The sequence below is a fragment of the Nuphar pumila genome, chromosome 7, assembly GCF_984573655.1.
Source record: "Nuphar pumila chromosome 7, dmNupPumi1.hap1.1, whole genome shotgun sequence".
In the NCBI taxonomy this organism is placed as follows: Eukaryota; Viridiplantae; Streptophyta; class Magnoliopsida; order Nymphaeales; family Nymphaeaceae; genus Nuphar; species Nuphar pumila.
The window spans coordinates 16266690-16285538 of NC_143255.1; the positions used below are offsets into that span (position 1 = coordinate 16266690).

General features: G+C 39.1%; 2 protein-coding genes across 2 annotated transcripts; one reads left to right on the top strand and one right to left on the bottom strand.

Annotated features, from left to right (window-relative positions):
- Window positions 1-102: 102 nt before the first annotated feature.
- LOC149831280 (pentatricopeptide repeat-containing protein At3g21470-like) lies at window positions 103-1172 on the bottom strand. Its single transcript, XM_090012977.1, has 4 exons — window positions 1078-1172; window positions 833-967; window positions 586-676; window positions 103-525 (listed from the first exon to the last, which is right to left on the bottom strand). The coding sequence occupies exons 1-4, from the start codon at window positions 1170-1172 to the stop codon at window positions 103-105; spliced, it is 744 nt and encodes a 247-aa protein (XP_089869103.1).
- A 3015-nt stretch (window positions 1173-4187) lies between these two features.
- On the top strand, window positions 4188-17592 carry LOC149831281 (hyperosmolality-gated Ca2+ permeable channel 3.1-like). Its single transcript, XM_090013794.1, has 6 exons — window positions 4188-4461; window positions 6454-6605; window positions 14476-14751; window positions 15035-15861; window positions 15965-16220; window positions 17082-17592. The coding sequence occupies exons 1-6, from the start codon at window positions 4188-4190 to the stop codon at window positions 17430-17432; spliced, it is 2136 nt and encodes a 711-aa protein (XP_089869920.1). The 3' UTR covers window positions 17433-17592.
- The last annotated feature ends 1257 nt before the right edge of the window (window positions 17593-18849 follow it).

Consider the following 18849-nt stretch of genomic DNA (forward strand, 5'->3'; position numbering starts at 1 on the left):
ACGCTGCTTGTCTCATTAATTCAACATCCAAGAGCCACAGTTGATCAGTCTCAGTGGCAAGATGGCGTAGGGGGGTGGGCATAGGCATCCAAATATGTCAAATCATCTCAATCTTCCTTGGTTCAATGCTGCTAACCCAGAATATGCACTTAGCAAGCTGCTGAAAGTTGCGGGGTTTGGCTGAACCCCTTCATCAAGCATCCTAATGAACCATAGAAATGCATGCTCGAAATCACCATTTTGTACAAAACCAGAAATAATAGTAGTCCAAGCTATCACGTCTCTCTCAGGCGTTTTCTCAAACAGTGAAATTGTGTCCTGCATACACCCAATGTTTGATAATCCCAGAACCATGGTAGTCCAGGAAACCACATCCTTTCTAGGCATGTTACCAAACAACCTGTAGGCTTCATCAGTTCCTCCATTTTGAACATATCCTGCAATCATGGCATTCCAGGCAGCTACATCCTTCTTCATGCTATTAAAGATCTTAGAAGCACTGTTTGCCATTCCATTCCTTGAATACTACATGGTGATTAAAGCATTCCCCAGTATTGCATTTGTTTCAAAACCCATTACAAATACCAAAGCATAAATCTGAATTCCCTCTCCCATGTTGCCACCTTCAGCACAAGCGTCACAAACAACCGTCAAAGCAGTTGAGTTGATCATCACCCTGAGTTCTCATCCTAAAAAACATACTGAATGCCTCATCCCACATTCCATTGTGTGAATAATCACACCAATCATTGCCGTCAAAGAAACCACATTTCTCTCAGGCATTTGATAAAAAAGTTTCAGAGATTCCACAATTCGGCCTGTTTGGGATTACCCATCGACCATAGCGCTCCAGGAAACGACATTTCTTCCATCTATCTGATCCAAAATTTGACGTGCACTATCCATCTTGTCATTCTTCACATATCCAGTAAGCACTGCTTTCGAAGCAAATTCTTCCGTCCGGCATCTGGTCAAACAGATTCTTAGCTTCAGCCAACATATCATTGTGAGCAAAGGCAATGATCACCGCTGTCCAAGAAACTGCATTCCTTTCCGGCATACATCGAAAGAACTCACGCATCCTCCAGTCTTCCATTACATATGCAACCAGAGATCATAGCTTCCAGGAGACCAAGTTCTCTGAGGCATTCCATCGAACACTTTGCGCGCATTCTCGCTCACCTTTCTCAGCGTAGGCCCTAGGCAATGCCGTCCAGGTGACTACGTTTCTGAAGGGCATGTGTTCAAAGACTGCCTTTGCATAAATGAGATCGCCATTTTTCCCGTGTTTGGCAATCAGGGAGTTGAAGTAAACAACCGATGTTTCTATGCTATTCTTTCTGTTGGTTTTCTGGTTTAGCTTGGAAATTGGCGTTTGGTGGTGTTGGGTCTCAAAATGGTAGAGATGAGATGGTGTGGAGGGTGAGGCGGTGTCTGTAGATCAAGAGTCAGTTGGATTTTTGCAGAGTTGCAGAGTGGTTGGTACAATGTGTAGAACTGAGATGGTTGGGTTGGGTTGGGTTTGGTTCGGTTCGGATACACGAACATTAACACAGCATTTAGTAGGAGTGTCAACAGGGTGGACCTCACCTAGAATTGGGTGGGTCTGGATCCGGATTCAACTAAGAAGTGCTGGTATCAGCTTTGGACTCAGGTCCATCCGGATTTACGACAGTAAAAACTATACCCGAATCCTATAAAAATTGGATAAGCCCCTTGTTTTGTTACCAAATTGACCCTACAAGGTCCGGCACAGGTTGAGATCGGGTTACATGCGGCTCGCGGACACCCCTACCCAATTGTCAGTATTGGTGCATATCGGCCGATACGTATAGTATTGACAGAAAATCTATATGCTTCACCTTGAATGCGGCTATTTTTTAATAAATGTAAAAAATATTTAATTTTATTTTTTAAATATTATTTTAAAATTATTTTAATAGCTTTGACATGTGTCACATTCTGATTGACGTGTAATATTTTTTAATTACTTTTTGCCAATTCAGAATGGTTCACTTGAGTATGGTATCCGCCGAATTCACCCGAATCGTTGGCCAAACAATACAAAGCATACTGACAACATTTAGGGATGGCAGTGGACCGGAGCGAAGGCGGAGGACAAGGTCTCCACTCCCATCTCGTCTCAAAATTCTGCCCTCTATCCCCACCTTCATCCTCGCACGGGTTTTGATTTTAACCTCCATCCCCGCCATCATCCTCATTGCATGTCCTCCATCTTCAATTCAAACGAGACGAGAAGGGGCAGAGCCTGTTTCTCTCTGGTTCACTGCCATCGCTAAAGTTATTTTAGTTGTTTTACTAACGAGGATCGGGAACAGAACAGGGAAGGATTCATGTGGAAGACCCAAAATGATTTTCTTTTTTGGTTCATATCGCCGACCCCAATTGTTTTGGGATGAAGGCATAGTTGTTGTTGTTTTGTTGAGAATCGGGAACAGAACAGGGTGGGGCGAAAGAAAGCATAAGTCCATCTTCGCACGGGTTTTCATTTTAACCTCCATCCCCGGTCCAAACAGGGTAAGGCCGGGCGGGCCCCATTTTTCCCAGGTCCACTGCCATCCCTAACAACATTTGCCCCTTCCATGTGAGATTTAGTAAGGTCTTATATATGTGACTAATCAAACAGGTTGAATCAGGTCTAGTGTATTTTCTCTAAATTTATACCTAGACTAATAAGTGAACCTCATCAATATTCAAACATGTTTTTGTTTTTGTTTTTTATAACGAGGAACCAATGTTGTCAGTATCGGTATCTGCTCAGAATCGTTTGGCTACCGATTCAGCTGTATTGGCCAAATAGCGATACTCAAGTGAATCATTCTGTATCAGCCCAAAAAAATTATTACATATCAATCATAACATGACATGCGTTAAAACTATTAAAATAATATTAAAATTTTAAGTTTTAGTATTTTTTTACATTTATTTAAAAATATCTTCTGCTGATGCTTAATGGGCTCATCGACACCCAAGCCTTTACTGAGCTCAGCACTCTCAAGCCGAACACCCTGCCACCCGGGCGACCCGGGTGGGTGTTATTTAAACGTGTTGACGTGTAAAAAAATGCATTAAAAACTAGTGCAAATAAAGAACAAGCTCTTCTCATCCATATACATTTCGCTCAAATAAATCCAACTCATTTATATGGTCCTTGATTTCTAAGAGGCTAACCCGATGTGTCTGTCAATGTGTCGGGTTGGTACCCGATACCTGATCACTCAGGTGTAGGCCTGGTAAACGAACCCAGCAGCTCCTGACTTGGTTCGGTTTGGCTCATTACAAACTTGTTTGTGCTAGTTTCATATAATGGGCAAGCCGATCCACGAGCAGCTTGTTTTTGCTTAAACGAGTCAAGACTCAACATAGGGTGTTCGGCTCAGCTTGGCTCGGGAGAGCTTGTATACATAATATATATATTTATGTATAATATAAATTTTAAGTGTAATATATAAAAAAGTGCATAAAATCTATATAAAAAATAGGATGAATGAAAAATGTATATATAAAATATAAACTGTAATATATATATATATATATATATATATATATATATATATATATATATATATATATATATAACATGAAATGTTTTTACACAAGCCAGCTCGTGTTCTGCGGCAAGCTCAGCTCGGCTAATCACAAACACGAACCAAGCCACGAGCTCAATCCATTGTAAACTAACCGAGCCCAAACATGCTGTGTTCTGTTCGTTCGGCTCGTTTACCAGCCCTACCCAAGTGCTTAATTTTTTATGATCCTCTTATTAATCTTATATGCATGTGAATCGCTTAAAAAAACACGTAGAGTCAAATGGGCCAGTTAATATGATCACCCTTTCACATGTAGGCCGCTTAAAAAAGCATATATAGTGGGATGGTCCCTTTGATCGCCCTTTCACGTGTAGATGGCTTTACAAATTGCCTTTCTTAAATAAGAAATTGACAATGCTGTACATGTACTTTCTTCTACCATCAATCCCTTTCATTCACCACAGTTAAGATCCTTCAACATACCTTCTTCAAGGCCTTTTGTTTCGGCTCAGTGAAACTGCTGTTGCATCGATTGGCTCATTAGTGTCGTTTGTTCCCAATTCCTTCTGCCATTCTCTAACATTGGCAGAGATCGATTCGATCCCTCTTCTTTAATTTTCTTCGATTCTCTTATCTATGGATTCGAGCTCGTTCATCGTCTCGCTGTCGACATCCTTCGCGATCTTCCTGGTGCTGGTGCTCGTCTTCACGTGGCTCTCGCGGATGAGCGCGAACGAGGTCATCCACCATCCCAGCAGGATCCTCAGGGGCCTCCACCTGAGGGAGGCCGCCGGCGGCCGGAGACGCGGCCCATTCGATTGGATCGGAGAGGCCTTCCTCACGTCGGAAGAGGAGCTCGTGGCCGTCTCCGGGGTCGATTCCGCCGTCTACATCGTCTTCCTCGGCTCAGGTACGCCGGAGTTCCGGTTGAGAGATCTCTCAGAATTACCGAAATGACTAATGCACCCTCGTAAATTTTCATAAATGATGAAGTCAGATTCGGGTCGGATATCAAAGAGAATTCCAGCTTGTTTAGTGGTGGTTCGGAAGTCGATCAGAGAATCTGAATCTAAAGTGTGTCCGATTTCCGAATCATCCAATAACATGAAAATAGGATCCAGATTCGGTATTGGTATTTTTAGCCAAATACAACTCCGAAATCTGATTGGGCAATAGGCTGTGTCTAGAATAGGACGGATCAATGTTGTCAGAATCGACCAATTCAGATCCAATCCGCCCAAAGTCAATTCAAAAGGGGCCGACTCAAGGTCGATTCAATTAGTATTTTTTTAATATTTTTTAAGGAGGTTAAAAAAAATTAACATTTTTTAAATATTTTTATTTTATAATGGCATGTGACATCCTACAGTGAAAAAGTACTCATTCGCAAAAGATTCGATTCGGAGGGTTTTTTGAGAAACCCATTTACCTACTAAACCGATTTTAACAATGGGCCGGGATTCGGTCATAGCTGAGGGCATTTTTGGTAGTTCAGGTACGTTAAGGTTCATATTGATGTATTTGTGCTTGGGGGTGTCAAGGGGTCGGGTTTGGTTTGGACCCAGGTAGAACCAGACCTGGCCCCAATTTTTGGGTATGGTATCGGTTCCGACTCGATTTTTGGGTATGGTATCGGGTTCGGACTCAGGTTTAATCAGACTCACCATAAGAGAACCCATACCCGGACCTGATAAGAACTACATGAACCAGACCGGGATATACCCAGGTAAAATAATATTTTTTTATCATTTATACATTGAAAATTTGCTGGTATTAATAGGAACTCGGGTCGGGCCTGGGTTTGGTATAAAATTTTATAAATTATACCCGGATCCATTTATTAATTGGACTTTCTGATCTAGACCCAGGTCTTAATCGGGTCTTCTTATTTATCACCATATATAGCCCTATAGGGTACGGTACGGGTTGGGTCCGGGTAATCCTGACCCGTTGACACCCCCTATCCATGCCCTTTGAATTAATGTTTTTTTTTTTGTGTTTTTGGAATTCTGAAAATATGATCACCCTCCCACTTCATTTATTTCTCGGAGGTAGTGGACTTCCTTTTTTTTAGTCTGACTATTAAATTTTAAAGTCAAACCCAAATATCAATACCTAAACCCAAAATATAAATAAAACCCACTAAAATTTTTGAGACTCACTACGTCAAATACAACCCATACAATTAAACCCATTTAATACAAGGTCATTTGTAAAATCAAAATGAAAAACAAAGTTAAAATTTAATTAAGCAAATCAAAAGGCAAAAAATCAAATTCAAAAGAAAATATAAATGAACCCAAGTGAGGATTTATAAGAATCCTAATCTTTTTAATTTGTCAGGAATTGCTGAGTTTGATAACTCAATCTATACAAAATATCAGCAAACTTTTCAAATAGGTAATTGTCAGTCAAACACGATCAGTGAATTTGATGAACCAACTTGACCGGGTCCATATACCTAATATCATAGTGACAAAATTAAGTTAAAAACAGCAAAATATCGGCAGCCAAAACCTCATGAGAATTTGATTTTTTTTTTAAATATCACATTTTTTGGCAAAATCTTGGCAATAAAATATAAATTAAAAATATAAAAAAAATTTATAAGAAAACATAAATAAAAATTATTTAAAAAGAAAAAACCATTTCATGATAAATAGCCAATAAAAACATAATTATCGTGTTTAAAATACGATATTTATATATGTTTTTGATGAAAAACTAGAAAGAAATTGAAAATATCACGAGAAATTACCGTTTCTTTCTTTTAGGTAATTTTTCGTGAGATTTGTCACTATGCCTAATAGACTTTGTTGCAGACATCAAGGTCCAATTTTGTTGATTGGACCTGAACTGGTGATGACCACTGATGCCAAGTTTGTTTGTTTGAAAATTTCAGTGTTGGCAATACTAGTTTTCTCTGGCCTGGTTTTGCTGCCACTTCTTATTCCACTGGACGTGACTGATGACTATATCGCAAAATCAGCTAGCAGCGACCCACAGAGTGCAAACTTCACAAGCTTTGATAAGCTTTCTATGGCAAACATCTCAGTATGCTCGAACTCCTTCTCATCATCCTCTCTTATCAATATAAAATGCATGCAACTTGATGTGATTGCTATTCTTCTCCTTGCTATTGCTTTTGTTGGTGCCAATCTATAATAGCGATGGTGGTACTCTGCTGTTTTTACTTGTGAAACTTGTATGTTCAATTCTGCTGTAGCACACAGCCTTATGAGTGTATTTCTACTCTAATGCTCAGTTAATGAAATGTGCCAAATCGTTTGATTGGTTCGCAAAGAAGAGGTTGAATAACTTGATATGCTTTACTATAGAGTAATTGCTTGAGAAGATAAAGGTCAAAGGTATAGACAAATCAATCCTTGAAAGTTGATGATGCAGTCATGGTTCAGAGCTAGATCCAACTCGAGCCAAAGGTGAGAAGAAGAGGAACAAAGGGTGATTGAATATGATGAATTCAACGAGAGGGGATATATTCGTAGTTGCATTTTAGATTTGGATTCTTTTAGTTTGTTTGAATAATCGGATCCTATTTAAGATATGATGTAAGGTAAGGATTCTGTTTTTGCTATAAATAATTGTTATAGGGTTCCTCTGAGAGGGATAAGAGTTGGATGTTTAATTATTAGTATTGTTGTTGAATTTATGTAATTTCTTTCAATATTTTTTTCTAGGTTTTCGTGTATAGGAGTAGCGTAACATAGTTTTTTTTACAAATTGTGGACTCGATTTGCATCAAAGTAGTATCAGAGCAAGATCTTGATTTTGTGACGAATCAGGAAGCAGTCAAGAGGAGAACATGACAAAAAATCTTCTCACATAAGTGACCAATCTGAAGATTGATATGCAAAGCCTGAGAACGATGGTGACAGAGGCAAATCAGAGGCTTGCGATGTTTGATTAACGATTCTCCAAGATGGAATATATGCTCGAGGCATTTCTACGATGATATGAACAAAATGGGCAGATGCACAACACTCGAGAATCTCATGGAAAGATGTTCATCCACGAGGGTGAGAAGATGGTGTTGGCATTTGGGAACGCCCAACCGCTACTGCCTAGCAGTGGAATTGAGTTCACTAATCACCCTCCACCGTCAGAACATGCTCAGATGAAGGATCCATTGTCACAAGGTATTTTTTCATCAACGAGTGAAGCGGGGTATGGCGATCAATGTCCTTCTAAGGGTGTCAACGAGTCGGGTTTACCCGGACCCGACCAATACCAAACCCTTATAGGGTCCAAGTACAGTGATAAATAAGAACACTTGATTAAGACTCGAGTTCGGACCTGAAGTTTTGATTAATACATGGATCCAAGTATCGTTTGTGAAATTTTATACTAGACCTAGGCCTGACTCGAGTTTCGATTAAGACCTACAATTTTTTGATGTAAAAATGATAAAAATATTATTTTATCGGGTATGGTCTGTGTCTGGTTCATGTATATCTTATTGGGTCCAAGTATGGTTTCTCTTATGGTAGGTTCGATTAGACCCGGGTCTGGACCCGAGAAATGGTCGAAGGGGACCATCAGCCTCCTGTTCTTTCCTTCTTGCCCTAGGTCAATGGAGGGCAACCACTGGGTGGGAAGGGGCTCATCCACTACCCAACCACCATTCGACAGCGGGAGCCCCACCTGTCACCGACAGTTGCCCCTTCGTAAGCAATGGTGAAGGCGGGGCAGTGGGTTCCCCACAAGGGTGGAGAACTCCACACAATGTTCCCCAACATGGGTGGAGTCCCACCCACTTGGAACAGCTGGGAGAACCGATTCAACACCAAAACTCTGATTTAGGTAGATTCTGAGGCCTAGAACTTGGCTCCATGTGTATTAGGCCTGAGTTAAACCCAAAAACTCACTGATTTTGAGCCCTAGGACACCGGTTCCCTGTTGGGTGGACCTTGTTAAGTATCCAAGTCTACCTAGTTGAGCCCCACCACCTGTTTTGGTCCTAATATGAATACTCAAACCCAAAATGGACATAATTGAACCAGAATAGAGCTCCAGTTCTAGTGCAGACCGGGTCAAAACCATACCCAACATAATTTTGGATATGAATTGGGTCTTATCAAAACCTTTTACCCTCAAATCTTGATCCAATATCTGACTCAACCCATTTTGGGTCCTATGAATCAGTATGTCCTTGATCTCCTCACAATCCAATTGGATCTTTACCAAACACATTATCCTGGCCACCCAAATTTGAACCTGGCCTATGAACCAAACCCTACCCAAACCCAAAATCAACCTAACAAACCTCTAGCCTACCCAATACAACCCAAACCCCTCTATTGGACCTTACCAAAAACCAAGTCCAATTTAATGCCCAAATCCACAACCCGCTAATGGGAACCCAATTTGGGCAATATGCACAAGTACTAGGAGCAGCGAAATGAGATCAGAGGCCAATTGATGTGGCTCTTATCAATCCACCAGAGAGGCTTCATCCTAGGCACATAATTTGATGAGATCTGGTCAATCCATTGGAGGATCCTAATGTTGATTCAAATTTCTAGTACGAGAACCCACCTAGACCGGTTATGCGTCGGGGCGATAGTCAAAGTGTCAAAGACCTATGGAGTCAAGCTAGACCTCCCAGAATTCTTGGGACAGCTTGATGCTAATTAACATCTTCTTGGATTGGAGGTTGGCAATGGACACATACGTCACTTCCCAACAAGTTCGAGAGCATTGTCATGTCGCACTGGTCGCAACCCGCTTATGAGGGTTAGTACTATTATGGTAAACTGACTTGTGCTAAATTCATAAAAGTTAGAGACTAGGACCTGTAGAGACGTGGACTGAGATGTAATAAGTCATGGATGCCAAGTTTGTACCCCTCAGTTATGCTCAACAAGCATATCGACGACGTCTTTTGCTTTGACAGAGTTTGAAGTTTGTAGCCAAATACACTGCAAAGTTTCATTGCCTAAACTTTCGGAGTCAGCTTCAAGAGATTGAGGATCAACAAGTTACCAGGTATATCATAGGCATTTGTTCTGCTATTTATGATGAGATGATTTGCCTTGTAGTGTCAAATGTTAATCAAACAACCTAACATGCCATATCTATCGAGGAGAAACTCAAGTCAATGAGTGATTTACGAGTATCGTCCTCGCAGTTCAAGGACGCTTTCCCAACCTGAGGAGCGAGTTTAGACCATGGTACCTGTAAAAACTTTAACTAGTGCAAAATTTGTGCCAGTAAAAATCAAATTTCTTGTAGTGTCAGCATGCTTCCAAGGCCGCCAATCAGAAGGATTCCAAGCAACCAATGTGACGTGAGGATTTAGAGCCTGCACACAACACCAGGTTGCGTGCTTGGGCCTTTGAGTGGATCAATGTGCTTCCATTGTGATGGAGTTGGGCATCTAGCAACCTAATGCTTCATGATCCACAAGCAGGTTCAGTTGGTTGAACATGAAGAGGATGATGACACGAATCCTTACTCTAAATTAAGAAAAGGGCCAAGAGTCAAAGTAGGATGAAGTGACCATTATTTTTTATGGTGCAACCCTTTTGTGTGGGGCTCATGTTTAGAGATGTGGAAGCCACTACCTATGATTCGTCAAAGATAAATCCTTTCCAACCTATGGAGGATGATGCAATCGTGGATCTAGAGTCGGATCTAACCCCAACGAAAGGCAAGAAGAAGAAAAAGGAGAGGAACAAAAGGTGATTGGATTTGATGGATCCAATAGAATCCGTAGTTGCATTTTAGATTTGGATTCTTTTAGTTTGTTTGGACATTCGAATCCTATTCAAGATACGAGGTAGGATAGGATTTCTGTTTTTGCTATAAATATTTGTTATAGGGTTCCTGTGAGGAGAATGAGAGTTGAATGATTAATTAATTTATATTTTTTTTGTTGAATTTATGCAATTTTTTTTTGTATTTCTTGTTTTTTCTCAGTTTTCATACATAGGAGTAGTGTAACATAATTTTTCCTTGCGAATTGTGAACTCGATTTACATCAGTTGATCAATGAAACAAGCTGGTGGGAAAAAAAATGAGGAAGCATTGGGATTCGAGAAGTAATAGGACTATAGCAGTCATGAACTTTAAATGTACTGAGGGAAGAGAATGGTGGTTGCATCTTTCTTTGAGGTTGGGCATAGAAAGCAAGGAAACTAGTAGGGAATGAAAATACTTTATGGAACTTATGCTCTACCTGGAAGTTGGTAGATGGGATCGAAGTTGATGATTTGGGTTTAAATAGCTAAATTATGCCTCATCCTATGCAACGGAGCTCAGAAAACAAGGAATAATAGAAATTAACACTTAGATTGTAGAAAAATAAAAGATAACAAGAGTCGATCACCCATCAACCTCCCTCTAAACCCCTCATAGCAAATATTTATATTTATAGTCAACTAAAAACTGTAATCATATTTTTGGGTCTCAGATAACATCTGAATATGAAAAGAAATTCCAAAAGATCAAACCAAATTAAAAATCACAAAATGGATCATGTGCATCCAAACTCCATCAGCACTTGTTCTTTTTCTTCTTCTTGCAGCTCGCACGAATTGGGTATGTCTCCGGATCCACGGGTGCATCAAGGGTGAATATAGTTAATGGAACTTACCCTCTACTTGGAAGCTTGGAGTCTAGGATTTGGGTTTAAATGTGGAAAGCTACGACAAAAGTTGTCAAATAATAATAGATTAACTTAATCTTCTTAATTGTTGCAAGCACTGAAAGTAATTGTTTGAGAACTTTGAGGTCAAACACACTGACGAATCAATCTTTAAAAGCTCATCAAGCATTGAACCAGGTTGGGAAGAAGGTGTCGACGAGGGAGGAGGAGGAGGGGTTGGCAATGAAGGCTGGTCTACGAGAGTGGGAGCGGGTGCAGTCAGAGACATAGTCAAAACAACTGGGGGTGAGGGTGACAAGGGCGCTACACCAACTGAAGGGGTAGGTGGGGGAGTATGGGAGATACCATAGGTTTAAGAAAGGGAAACTTCTCCTTGTAAAAAACAACCATACGCTCAATTTCATATCTAAACACAAATATCCTTTATGCTGAGCACTATATCCTAAGAAAAAATATTGAGCGCCACGAAAATTCATCTTATGAGCTTTAGCAAAACGAATCACCACCATGAGCAGCCATGTGCCCTCAGGACCTTTATAAAACTTGAAAATCCTACATTGAAGGGCCCATGGCTAGATTTGTCACCATGCTTAGCAAGAAATAGAATTAGAAGAACCTCTGGTATGCTGATTTTGAGACAGATTTTGTCCACCAGCATTAAACGACCAGTTATCATAACCACCACCTCGATTTCTAGAGAACCGACCCTTATTGATTTGCTTCTTCTAGTAAAAACAACCGCCAGATTTATTTCTGCGGCCCCTACCGAATTGCCTTTGGGTATATTGGACAGTAGGAGTCACAACTTCATGTTGTTCATTCACACTAAGTTCAGCTTCATGAGTCAATAAAAGTTTGAACAGTTCATCAAGAGTAACAAGATCTGAATGGGTATCAGTAGATGTCCTAATAGAACCATATTCTGCAACAGCAAGACCAACCAAGAACTGCATGATTAAGTCCTCATTTGAGGCTGGTTTGGAAGCAAGTACAAGTTGAGATTCAAGCACTTTTGCTTTTAGAAAATAGGACTATCGTTGCCTTTCTTAAGGTAATGAAACTGACCTCTCTAACTGTTGAACATGAGCTCTAGATCAAGTAGCATAGTACTTCTTAAGAACCATCCATACCTCATAAGTAGTCAGGCCAATCACCTAACTATGAACCGTCTCACTGAGAGAGGAGACCAGCCAACTTAACAGAAGTTGATCTTGCTGATGTCATTGAATATAGGCATGGTTTAAAGCAGGTTTATTTCAGGTTCAGCCGGTTTAAACCTCTTTTTTTGGCAAGGATTAGATTCGCCGATAAAACCAATGAGATCATGGCTCTTTAACAAGGGGATGAATTAAGATTCTCAGAACAGAAAATTATCATCCGATGATTTTGTAGTAAAAAAATATTGGAGATTTGTAGAAGCTGGTGAGGCACCTGATCCATTGGTAGTGTTATCATTCTTTGGAGGATCCATCTCCTTCATATCGTCTACAGCTCTGATATCATAAATGACTTGCATGAGAAGAAGAGAAACAGACACAAACTCTTAACGTGGTTCAGTTCCTTTCGAGAACCTACATCCACGGTGGGAAACCTCACACACTCAATGGAGAGGTGGTCTTGTTTTCATTGATTTTACAGGAGGTTTACAATCACCAGAAGATTCTTTCTTAGGACTCTTATCAATTGTAAAAGTCCTATCACAATTATGAATAGATTTAGAAAGGGAAACTAGATTTCTATCTTCATTAGCTTCATTACATGTCTTGTTTCCTTCAATGGACACCTTCACATGATTCTTGAGGTCTCACGTATCCTCCACACTTTCTTTAACAAGGTAGATGTGTTAAACTAGGAATGGAGCAACAGGAGCACTGTGAAGAGATGACTCATTGGAACAGAGAAAATATTTTATATGTTTTCTTCTTTTTTCTTTTCCTCATTAAGTGACCAACAGAATTCTTAGGGTACTCGTGCATAAATGTAAGGAAAAACATAGAATGTAAAAAAGAAATCTATGCAAGACAAAAACTTGCCCTTGCAACGAGACTCTCTCTCTCATGGCCCTTTGTGAACAAGTTCACCACAAACTTATATCCAGCACAAAATTATACACTTGATGCATTTTCAAGTTAATGGTAGTTTTGATGCATCGGTTGTCTATATCATGAGCATTTTGATAAAAAATTTAAATAAAAATGCACTAAACAATGTTGCATATTTCCATAATATTGTAATAAAATAACTAATTTCTTATAATGATGATAATACGTCAAAACCATAAGATCATTTTTTTAATTTTTTGAGCTTACAAATTTATGGATCGTGAATCTTTATATAAAAGGCAATGCAAGTTAACTCTCTCTCTCTCTCTCTCTCTCTCTCTCTCTCTCTCTATATATATATATATATATATATATATATATATATATATATATATATATATATATATATATATATATATATATAAACACTAGAATATGACAACTAATGTGTGAACCATGATTTTTATGGATTTTTTGTTCTCTTCTCTTGAATCTAACCATAAGGATGTGATCTACATGTATGGTTTTATAAGAACCCATTATTGAATCATTCTATTTTGATGCATAAAGCAGATGTTTTAAGGCTTTAAAATCAGTGGCTCATAATCTTCATAAATATTCAAGTATTCAAAAATCATATTTTTCATCAAAAATACACCATCCAATGGTTGATTCCTAGCAACTCACCGTGCCAAGCACATGCACATGGTTGAATTTGCAAAAAAGTATTGAAAATGCCCATATTTCTAGTTCTCATGTTCTAGTGACTCTCTCTCTCTCTCTCTCTCTCTCTATATATATATATATATATATATATATATATTATGTGCATCAAAACCGTAAGATCAATTTTAAATTTTTTTAGGTAACAAATTTATGGACTTATGAATCTTTATAAAAGCCATGTATCTCTCTCTCTCATATATATATATATATATATATATATATATAAAATATTTGCTACTAATGAAGATAAGGAACTAATGAGCTAGAAATCATAAGGTGAAGTTGTATCGACTCAATCTAAACACATAAATGTGTTCAACGTGGTTTGTTTGCAAGTATCAAGCCTTGGGTTGTGCTTTTCTAATGTAAAAATGTGATCTTTTGAGTGACAGAAATTTTGGCACATTTTGAGCCGTTGATTTTTGGACCCTTTAAAAACCTAATTACTTGTCATCATCACATGATTCAAATGCAATACTTTTTCCTATCATGTTTCTTTGTTGTGAACTGGTGTGTGTTCAATACGCAGCCAAAAAGCTCCAGGATGTGGGCACATTTATTAGCAGTTTACTGGGTGTCGTTTGTTACGTTTTACATACTATGGAAAGCATACAAACATGTCTCTGAGCTAAGAGCGGCACGATTAGAAGCGGATGAAACTAAGCCCGAACGATTTGCAGTACTGGTTAGAGATATGCCTTCTCTTCCTCCAGAACAAACACGTAAAGAGCAGGTCGATTCATATTTCAGGAGGCTCCATCCCGATTCTTTCTTTAGATCTATGGTGGTCACTGACAACAAAGAGGTACTACTTTTCTTCGCTCCTTCCTACATGGAATATGTATAAACTAGGATCTTGCTAAGAATCATAGTTGCCGTTGTTTTTGCCTTTTCGGATCAATCTGAACCTCTAGATGTGTTTATTATAGTTTACTCGGTAGAAAACAAAAACATGTATTAGATGAGGTATATTCAGGTTCAAATTTGTTCAAGAGATTTAAAATCAACAGCTCATGTCTCACAGTGACAGAATATTCAATCAAAACATGTATTTTTAGTAAATAAGCAATGACAAGTATTTATTACAGGCCAACAAAATATGGCAAGAGCTGGAAAGTTGCAAGAAGAAACTTGCTCATTCAGAAGCCGTGTTTGCAGAAAACCCGAAAACTAGGCCGCAGCACAGGACTGGATTTCTGGGACTCATTGGTGAGAAAGTTGACACGATCAAGTACTGCAACCAGAAAATCAAAGAATTAGCTCCAAAGTTAGAGGCCGAACAGAAGACCACCGTCAAGGACAAGCAGCTCGCTTCTGCTCTTGTGTTCTTTAACAGCTGGCGAGCCGCTGTATCTGCCTCCCAGACCATCCATGCACAGATGGTCGAAAAATGGACGGTGACGGCAGCTCCTCAGCCTCGTGAGTTGCTGTGGAAAAATCTATCCATCCCATATTTCATGAGGCAAATCAGGCAGTATGTGATCTATGGCATTGTATTCCTCGTCATCTTCTTCTACACGATACCGATGGGATTTGTCTCTGCATTCACCACTCTTTCGAATTTGAGGAAGTACTTGCCTTTCTTGAAGCCAATTGTCGACCAACCGACGATTAAGATGGTGCTGGAGGCTTTCCTGCCTCAAATTGCCTTGTTGGTGTTGTTGGCTATCCTGCCAACGATTTTCATGATTTTGTCAAAGGCTGAAGGGATCCCTTCACGGAGCCATGCGGCCAGATCAGCGTCTACCAAGTATTTCTACTTCACAGTGCTTAATGTCTTCATTGGGGTGACACTGGGCTCTACCCTGCTTACCTCATTTAAGGACTTCACCACACACACTGACAAAATTGTTCCCACACTTGGGAAATCTCTTCCTAAAAGCGCCACCTTCTTTATTACATTTGTTGCTTTAAAGTAAGATTTTCATTTTCTGAACTCGCAGATTTTTCCATTTCATTTTCGATTTCCTGCTCCTGCATAAAAAAATTAATGGTGGCTTGTTCATTTTTTATTTCAGGTTCTTTGTTGTCCATGGGCTTGAGCTCTCTCGCTTGGTCCCATTGGTCCTTTACCATCTTAAGAGGAGGTACCTCTGCAAAACCAAGGCCGAGTTGAAGGAAGCTTGGGCTCCTGGGGATCTTAATTATGTAGCTAGAGTTCCCAATGACATGCTGATAGCAACAGTTGTGATATGCTACTCGGTAATTGCACCAATGATACTCCCCTTCGGTGTTGTGTACTTTGCAATTGGATGGCTTTTGTTCAGAAATCAGGTAAGGCTTGAAATCTTTGCTGAGTTTTTGCTTTCCTTTTTCTCTTACTTTCATCATAGTGATTATTAGTATATTTTTCACTGCATCTAGAAATAAATACAAACAGTAACTTCTAAAAGTTGTGTTTGGCCACTGAAATTTGTGATTTTGACCAAGGTCGGACCTTGCCACGCTCACCAACGTCCCTAGCCTTCTCCTAAAAGAAGCTCAGAGGAAACCCGACTTTGATTTTGTTGACTGAAAAAAACATGCTACTATAGTACGGAAAAACATATTCTATCATGAAATATAATAAATAAAGTGCTCTACCAAGTCCTAACATTGAGCAGACCAAATCATAATTGAATATATTCTGTTCTAAAGGTTTTTGAGAAAAACAGAAAAGAATCATGATATTTTGAAAAAGTTCCAAATTGAAAATATCATGATATGTTTGTGATATTCTTCATTCATTTTTTTTTACTGTACTTTATTTTAAAGAAACTCTGAGAATTTCTTACGGAAAACCATTTATTTTTATATTTTCAGGGAAAGCCTCACCAAGTGACTACGAAACAAACATTAAATAAAAATAACAATAAAATCTTCTAGTTCTTAGGATTGCCTCTAAAAAGCACTTCGGGTCTGAAGGCTGAATCATCAATCTTCCAAAAGGGCTTAAAAAAACGCAACTATTAAAACTAAAGCATGGTCCAGAAAATAACTAATGTCCAAAACTACAATAAGCCTTATAGCACGTTCAAGTTTGAAATATAATCATTGATACCACAAACTTCACAGAAAATCAAGACAGCTATGAACAGATTTAGTTACTTCTATTCACAGAGCAGAGTTGATTCATAAAACTTTCTATGTATGCAGGCTTTGAAAGTGTATGTACCCTCCTATGAGAGCTATGGACGCATGTGGCCGCACATTCACAGTCGAATTCTGGCCTCTCTTTTGCTTTTCCAATTAACCATGATTGGTTTCTTAGGAGTAAAGCACTTCAATTATGCACCGTTTGCTATACCCCTTCCGATTCTGAGTGTAATCTTTGGCTACGTTTGCTATAAACGCTTCTATCGATCGTTTGCTTTCATTCCACTGGAAGTTGCCTGCCAGAATTTGGAGGAAGAACCAAATCTGGAAGCAGTTTTTGAGGCCTATGTCCCACCATGCTTGAGCATGGACAAGTTTGAAGATGTGGAACAAGGTGGAGATGCTCGCTGACAGCTAGCCCTCAAGAGTAGGCCCAAGCATATATTCATCCGTGTAGTTGTAGTACCATCTTGTGTAAATGTGTAGGAGCATTTTTCATGTTTTGCCTTTTTTAAACTTTCTATGCTTCTTTCGAGAAGAACCCAAGCTGTATTTCTGTTTGTGGATATTCTATTTTGGTTGCCACATCTATAACTTTGTCAGTTTTATCTTTCTTTCGGTGGTCGGCATATGACCAAAATTGTTATAAAGAAAGTTGTCTCAATTGTGGCTTCTTATTATTGTCATTTAGAGAAACTCCAATGGCTCATTTTTGCTTTATCTCTCTCTATATATTAACCCATATCTTCCGTGAACAGGAACTGGATCAGAAAACATTAATTCATCTGCCAAGATGTTATTGGGAAATTCACAGTAATTACAACGATTAGGATTTATCTTAGTTGTTAGTTAGTGAAATATTTGGTCTTATTTCTAAGCAATGAATAATGTCATAATCTTTTCAGGATTTCGTGGTAATGGTGATACAATTTTCATTTGTACTACTTTATCCAATTTTTGTTCAGGAAGCTTTGTTTAGCTCTGAGCTGCCCAACAAGATGATGAAAGCAACAGCTTCTCTTTTGCTGCAAATGTTTTATTCTTCTCTTGAAGAAAATTATGATAATCCTTCTCTACATGGTGACCATGGTTCTTCGGTTTCTTTCATGTGGTAAAGGATTACACAAAGCCATCCAAATATTGGAAATCTCGTCACTGTTCTCTGATTTACAGTGGCAGCATCGTACGCGAGCTTTTGTGGTTTAATCATCTGTTGCCATCTAAGGTGGCCTTGTGATGTTTTTCATACACTGGCCATTGTAGCAGAAATGAATGGATTAATGGGAAAAAGATTGTCACAAGAGATTGACATTAGACATCCAAATATGAAATCTCACTGTTCCTTGTTTTATAGTGATTGATTTGTGACCTTTCTCCAGCATTGCTTATCTCATTAATTCGACATCCAAGAGCCACAGTTGATCAGGCTCAGTGGCAAGATGCCGTAGGGGATGTGCTGAGGCAACCAAAAATGTCAATCATCTCAATGTTCCTTGTTTTATAGAGGTTGGTTAGCACACCATGGAACAGTCTGCATTCTGGTCATGATCACATATCCCAACTTCTTAGACATCAGCCATATTAAATTAGATTTTCCTCAGCATAGACTCTATTCCTGAAAACTGCGGATGAGATTGGTCCCCAGCAAAGAAGAAGTGAACTTCAGAGTTCACAATGATCCAGCTATGTCCTCTGTTCTTCTTCACATCTTTCAGCCTCTTGACCATCCCAAGTCTTTTCTCATCCTTCTTCTGACCTGCCATGGCATACATCTTTGACAGGACCACGTATGGAGTTGCACTCTCAGGTTCTAGTTCAAAAAGCTGAC